Genomic DNA, 7,585 nt, shown 5'->3' on the forward strand with positions numbered 1-7,585 from the left:
TGGTAGTATTTGACCTTAAGATATTTTTGTAGTTATTAAATGTTTAATCTTTAGGAGTATCATTTATACCAGGAAATTTACTTAGACAAGTACTATCAGTAATTTAAAAATGCTTTCATACAGTTTGCTCACTTTATCCATTTTTTATTTGCAGTTGAAAAATGAAGAAAAAGATACATATGAGGAAAACCTCCATTACCCTTTTCTTCTCATTTTAACCAAACAGACATAGAAGATTACACCTCTTTTTTTTAAGATGGACTGCTGAAAATTATTCCATGTATGTGGATGGTCAGGCAATGTGGAATGTTCATTTTCCCCCATTTATGTCCCTGAATCATCATTGGGGAAATATTTCTAATCTAAATGCTGAGAAAGATATTGTGGCTCATTTTGCAGAGTATAAGCATTGAGACATCTTTTTTTTTTGGTATCATTTTAGAAGGTATTTTTCCAATTGTATTCCAGCCTTAAAATGATTGGACTTCACATGTATGCATTAACAAGGTGTAGAGCTGGCTTTCTTCTCTTTTGTGCCTTTAAACTTGCATGTACTTTTTTGATCTCTTTAAATGCTATTTTGAGGTGTATTTGAAAATATATGGATGATATACTTGGTGGGCTTAGATAATTGGTTGTAAAGAAGTGAATGCATTGACACTTAATTAGTAAGGAAATAGTTGTCTGAAGATCTTCTTAAAGTGCACCTATTGAATGCTTGTATTTTGCTGCATTTTTTTTTTAAATTCCACTGTTGATTTTTCAATCCATGATTGAAATGTCCTCATTTGCTTTAGTGTTGAAGGCCCCTTTTCTATATGTGTGTATGTATGTTTTTTTTCTAGCAGGACTTTTCCTCCTGTAGATGTATAAGAAATTATGCATCAGACAAAAGCCTCATAAACTGACCATTTGTCCTTTGGACACAATAGCCTGCCCAGCCCCTCTGCTCCTCCTCTCCAATTATGTGTGATTAGTCTCAGTGTGTTGTGTCAAGAAGGGGGAGTGTGCTGAGTGCTTATTATCTGTTTAGGTACAAGAAGAGCACATTTAGGTTCTGACTATGAATGGAAAGTGAGTCTTTATCAGGACTAAAATCTAAATGCTACTATCCTAGAAATGGCTTTCAAAAAACCACGTTTTTATTAATAAATTCCAAGAAACACTGTAAGAACTAAAGGATTTTATAATGTAATCAAACTATCTCCCTTGAATTAGTTTATTTTGTGATATATTGTGGCCCACATATTTGATGTACACTTAATGTGATTTTTCTTGTACTGGAAAAGACAAAAATCCTACAAAAAAACAGGAGCAGTATCTGATTTCTTAACAGTTTTACAGACTGTTTTAATGACTTCTCAGTAGCAGTCTTTAAACCACAACACTTTTAAAATGTTGAAAAAAGAGAGAGAGGCAGAGAGCATGATTGAGAGAGATAGGTACTAGCTTCAAGCAAGTGTAGAGAATCCTGCTGAAATACATTAATTAAAAGAATTGCAATTTGACAAGAAGCATTCTTCCATATTTAACTCATTGGCCAGCATGTAAACCACAAGCTCCTGAAAGTCTCTTGCTCTTCTGCTTCTTCCCAAATAAATTTCTTCACTACCAGTTTGCACGTCCTTGTATTCAGTACTTTTTATGCTCCATTAGAGCACCTAGATGGATCTCAGAAGGCATAGGTCAAGTCGCAGTTAGATCATACATTTCTTTCGCACAAAAACTTGAATTGCAATGCCAAGTGATGGGCTAACATCACAATAACAGCAATTTATTCCTCTTTTGATAAAAAGCAGCCTATTCTCGGTGTTAGATAAAGACCAGGGGCAATGCAAACCAACCATTTATCCTAGAACTGAGCAGTATAGCTGGTATGAGTTTCATATTCAAACTCCTGTTGGAAAATACTTGTGCAGTAAGAAATCAAAAGCATTTAGGAGTAATTTGAAATTGCTGTGAAGATGGCTTTAGTGTAATTAGTTTTGTTTTGTTTGTCCCACACAGCAGTGCCTTTGTTTCTCTAAAAGCATGTACAAGGAAATCTTCATAATCAACAAAGCAGTGTGGAAAATAGCGCAATATTAAAATTTGCAAACCTTTTATTTTTGAGAGGACTTGAATGTCTGCTGTACAATAATCTAATAAAGATTGTTAGTTGCCAAAAATAGAGGCAACGTCATTTGAAAATTGCAGTTTTAGCTCTAAGAAGAAAACAGTTTTACTCAAATTCGTAGCTGATAATTGCTTTTTATTTCTTTAGTGTCTCTCGTTTGAGTTGAAGGCTTTGCACAGGTGCTGCCGTCCCTAAAGTGTGTAATTGATGGCTTGTTTACCAAAGATGCATTTAGGTTTCATCCTGCAAACTCATATTGGAGCTCCACAGGCAGTAAAGTTACTCATCCACATAAGTGCTTGCAGGTTTGGTCTGTGTGCACATTTTTAGAGGTACATAAACACGTTCTCTTTTTGATTTTTTTTTTTTTTGTTTTAAAATGGGTGTTGAAAAGTCACAGATACAGGATTTACATGAAGCACTTCGAGTGTTCTCTTTTAGATACATCTCTGAGTCCCTTGCATTAGTAGGTATTTGAATTGTTTCTGAGCACTTAAATTTTAATAAAAATACAGTGTTTATTAATACATCAAATATCTTTGCTAAGAAAATGTTAGGTAGCTTGTCAAATCATGCTTATAAAATGTATCAGAGCCTTTTATGTCATGTGTTTTAACTAGTCTCTGATACTTGGTTTATTTTTAATTATATAATTTACAGTGTTCTGTAACAGAATATTGAGCTTAATTACGTTGTGTTTGTAAAGCATTTGAAGTTGAATGACACCATGCAAGAGCTATGCTGGCTTCACTGAGAATGGAAATGTTAGGCTGATACAAGTTTTCCTTCACATATTTTGGTAATTCTTACAGCAGTGTTGTGTCTTCTTTCTCAGAGAAAAATGTCAGAGAGGAATGGTATTCTTGTGGACATGCATTCCTTGGGCACAGCTCTCATGCACCTGGTGCCACTGACAGTTGTGTAATCTTCAGGATAGGAAAGATCAAGAAGAAGGTATTCTATTTCCTGCTGTGAGAAATGGCAACATCTTGCTTAAAAATTGCAAACTAGTCCCAACTGATAGCATTCTGGAACACTGGGAAAAAGCTTTCCATTTAGGAAATAAATTAGATTTGAAACAAAAAATATCTTAAGAATGTGAGAGGAGGCAGGAGAACTTGTGATCCCAGGTACCAGTCCAGCTTCAAAATCCTTATTAGACAAGTCATTCACGTTTTCCCTGTAGCTTTAATGGCTATATGTTTGCACAAGGAGGAAAGCTGGATTAAAATTGTTCCCCCCACAAAAAGCATCTTTATATCTTGAGCCTGGCTGCAAACGGTCTATCAAGTGTTACATCTCCATTACAACTCTCCTTCGCTGTTCCCTGAACAAAAGAGGATGCAGTGGGTGGAGCTTTTGATACTCCTCTTGATATGGCAGGTGGCACAGCTGATATGGTGGGGGAAGAGGAAAAAGGCAGCAACACATGCAAGTCAAACAGCACACTGTTTTATTACCCACTCTCTCTAATGCAAGAGGGGAATAACCAAGTCCTTGTTTTTTCACTGGAGAAATTATAAACATGTAGTTTAGCCTGGATTTTAATGGGTTTTTTTCCAGTGTGTGGGTTTCTTCTTTTTTAAGGCAGGGATTTTTAACAATGATGTCAAACTGCAAATTCCTTTAACTCTTTTGAAATGTTTTGAGAAACTGGGAGAAAGTGCTAGGACAGCATGCACTGGTGGTTATGTCTAGAATGTTTACTGCACAGCCTGGTTCTTGCATGTTTTTTCCCCAGAAAGAGGCAATTTTTTTGCTTTCTATCTTTTTATTTGCTTTATATATTGTCTTCAATCTGATTAAGGTGGTGTCTCCACTGCCACATATTGGTAGTCTAACACTGGTTTTAAGCCCACCAGTATCTTTTAAAAGCTGGTTTTGAATATGATTCTCGTCTGCAGTGCAACAGCACTTAGTAATGCAATCAAAATGAGGGTGCCTTCATTCAAAATCCCATAAAGCTAAAAGAAGGTCAATACATGACTTAGTAAATTTGCAGATGAATTTGTAAGTAAGGAGGGGACCCCCAAATTATGCCCATTCCTCATATGAGGAAGCCTGAAGCACAGCCAGTATTGTTGTCTCCATTGCCTATAGCAATTTAGAAATCAGGCAGCGCACTCCAGAACTGACCCCAGATTTTGTGAGACCCACTGCTGCATCTCCTCTGCAAGATCCATCTCCCTCTCCAACCTGTGGACTCTGTTCCAACAGCTGAATGTAACAAACCTAACTTTTCTTTCCCATTTTTCAAGGGTTTAGCCTATTACAGCTCCTTGCTTAGTCAGCAGCTGGCTCGCTGCCAAAAAGCCCAGCATATTGTTGTGGCTGGGTAAAAGCTGGATATTTTCCATGGCTGTCCAACAGCGGCATTGGATCTTCATTGTCTTCTCGTGTGTAAAGTGTGTGGAAAGTAGAGGGAAGATGCACGAAGCGTTAGTCCAGATGGCATTCCACAGCCTGAGAAGAAACATCTTGACCCTCGAATCTGGGTTAAACTCAACAGATGCCAAGCCCCCAAAAACAAAGAGCTGTTGTGGCTGACGACAGCACAGGAGAGATAGGCCTTTGGTAACAGAAAGTATCTTTTATTTTGGATGCATTTCCCTGCAGATAACCGAAACAGTGGCACTTGTAGAAGATTGCCTATTAAAAACAAGCAAAAAAATGATGGTTGTCTGCATTAGGCATTGTCCTCCTCCAGTTGTAAAATATTGCCCCTGGGTGATGGGTTATGCTCGCAGGAAGGATTTGAACATTCAGACTGTGCTGTGCCCTGACAGAGCCTGCATGCTAAAGACCTGTTATTTTTTCCTGACTCTGACTCCAATTAATGTACTTTTTAAATGATTAAACATATCATGCTGTGACTTCTGAAATGTCAACAAGCTTCGAAACTTGGGAGACAGGAATGTAATAAAATAGGTAATAGGAGATTCAATAGTTAATAGAGGCCCTGAAGTGTGAGTGTATACAGTAGCTGTATATTGGAAACTGTGCAAATGAAGATGGCTTAGTATTGCAAACTGAGGAAGAAAATTGTTTTTAATTAGCACCTTCATAAGAACTGCTGATTAATACTGTTTGGTTTGGTGAAAAGCTTTCAGCTGAGTAATTTGTACAGCCATTACAACAGTTTTGTTAGACCAGGACTCCTGTTGTTAAACACAAACAGCAGATGATAATGGTGGAAGATGAGTTTGTCATGTAACAATTTACCTTATTGAAAAAAGCTTTATATAAAACCCAATACAGTAGGTACTAGCAGAAATCACATATTTTAAATCCTTTCAAGATTGCAGTGTGCGATTCTGGTGTGTTTTTTCATGGAGGAGAAACAGATTTTATATCATTTATAAAATTATATATACAATTTAAAGGTGTTGTAGCATGGACAGACCACTTTACTGGTAATGCTTTACATCAGGATGGTAAAGTGCTGGTATATTCAGACACTTCCTAAGTATGCAAAGTCAGTCTAAAATCTGAAAGGTAATTAAGTAATATTGTTCACATGCAAATGTATGTTTGTGCATTATGCACTGAAATTACGTCTGGTGTTTGTGTGATGTCTAGCATTTATACCTAAGGCTTTAAGGAGATTTCTCCCAGGTTAACTACTGTTCACAGCAATTGCTTCCCCTTCCTTTCAACTGACAACAAAAAATTAAAACCCCTTATCCATGTCTCCGTAATACAGAGGCATATGCATTTTAGTGGCCCAGATACAAAATTTAGTGCAGTTTGTAGAAACTGAGGGATTTTATTAAATGTGGTAACAATGAAGGAATATCTGCACTAAATTATGACGCTAACCAAGGATGGTAAGATCTGTAAATTATTGGAGTGCTATAATAGAACATGAGAGTTTTCCTTTAGACAGGCCTTCGGGGTAATAACAAGGGTTGAGACTCACGACAGTGCCAAATAAGCTTTAGACAGCATAATAGTCTGCAAAGAAAAGCCACAGAGCACTAATGTAAAAGAAGAGCTGTCCACCACATGCAGTAAAAATCACCAAAGGTCATTTTATGGTAGCAATTGTGACATAAAATTGGTGGTCATGCTACATGTCTAATACTCAGCACAGCTTTATAAATGATGGGCCCCTAGCGATGGCTGTCATTAAGTGCTTTCATCATAATAAACTTTAAACTGTTGGCTTTATGAATCGCCAGCCAGCTTCAGCTGTTCGTTGGATGGAGCTTGCAGTGCCTTAAGTGTGACAAGGCCTATTAGGAACTGCAACCATGTTTCAAGCGTACTTGGCTTTCCCACTCCTGGGGTGATTGCTGCCTATTAAATGGCATCTGGGAAGATTTTCCTCCAGCAATCTCTGATCAAGAGCTTTTTTGGGCTTTGACCTGCATTTCCTTCAAGACTTTCTCTGAGGAGTTTTATAAGAGCAAAACTCCAGAGGATTTATAGCCACTTCTGATTAATACCTTTTCAGTTTTTCTAGCAACTCTCCCACTGCTACATGGAGAAAAGCTTTCATTGTTCCTAAGGTGCTTATTTGTGACCTTTTCTCTGCTTTCTGATTCCCTCTAACATGTTCTCAGTGAAATCCTTGGTGTGCAACCAAGACAGTTGCTGAAGTTGCTGCAGCTTTCTGTGCAGTGGCTTTGGTGGTTAAAAAAGAAAATTAATTTAGAAGGAACGCCTCCCATTTGTATTTCAAAAGTGGTCTCGCAACTCACGGGTAACAGTTAAATGCCAGCAGTACGGATTTGCTCTCCTAAATAGCGTACATGAGGTAGAGAAACGCCAGTTCCGTGGGGCTCAGGCTGAGGGGAATGCAGCTACATAATTGTAACAAAAATTTCCTCCTCGAACCCAGCCTCTCAAATCCCTGGGTGAAGAAACAGCCCCTGTGGCCCGCTGGCAGGCGTGGAAGTGAGTTCTGCCGTGGCAGGGCCACATTCTTCCTTCGGCAACTTCCTCTCTTTGTAAGGAGAGTGTCCCAGTTCATTTGTGGTCCCTCGCTGTGTGGAGACAGGGTGGGCAGAGGAGCAAAATGAGAAGTGTTTACAGCCTTAGGAAGGTCATGGCAGCACCCCAAAGCTCCCCTGGCGCAGCGGGTCTCTGGGAGACCCTTGGGCACACAAGCTGCCGGGACCTCGTCCCGTTCTCGCCCTGGCACAGGCTCGGGACACGGCCCCTGAGGTGGCACATTCCTGAAGCCTGGAGCACGCCAGGGATAACTATACTGCTGAAGTATAAAGTTGCATATAAAGATTTCATGAACTAGATTATATTTTCATCACTCTTATGCATATGAAGTCTTTTAATTTCTATAAATCTTACAGTGAGTTAGAATTAAATCGTATTAGTGTGAATAATAAATGTTTAGGGATCACTCATCTGAGAACTTGTAGTATTTAATTTACAAGGACTATACATTTTTCAAATCTCTTAACAAGGAACTTTAAGCACTTCTTGAGGTTTTAAAAAAAGGAGAGAAAA

The 7,585-nt window shown here is 38.3% G+C and overlaps 1 protein-coding gene across 1 annotated transcript in view; it reads left to right on the plus strand.

Annotated features, from left to right (window-relative positions):
* CAMKMT (calmodulin-lysine N-methyltransferase) overlaps window positions 1-1,614 on the plus strand; it is a 211,687-nt gene extending 210,073 nt beyond the window's left edge. Inside the window, exon 11 of the mRNA XM_059841194.1 lies at window positions 155-1,614. Coding sequence (XP_059697177.1) covers window positions 155-232 — 78 coding nt within the window. The 3' untranslated portion in view covers window positions 233-1,614. The remainder of the gene's footprint in view (window positions 1-154) is intronic.
* Window positions 1,615-7,585: the final 5,971 nt, after the last annotated feature.

Source organism: Haemorhous mexicanus, chromosome 3 (assembly GCF_027477595.1).
Source record: "Haemorhous mexicanus isolate bHaeMex1 chromosome 3, bHaeMex1.pri, whole genome shotgun sequence".
Lineage (NCBI taxonomy): Eukaryota > Metazoa > Chordata > Aves > Passeriformes > Fringillidae > Haemorhous > Haemorhous mexicanus.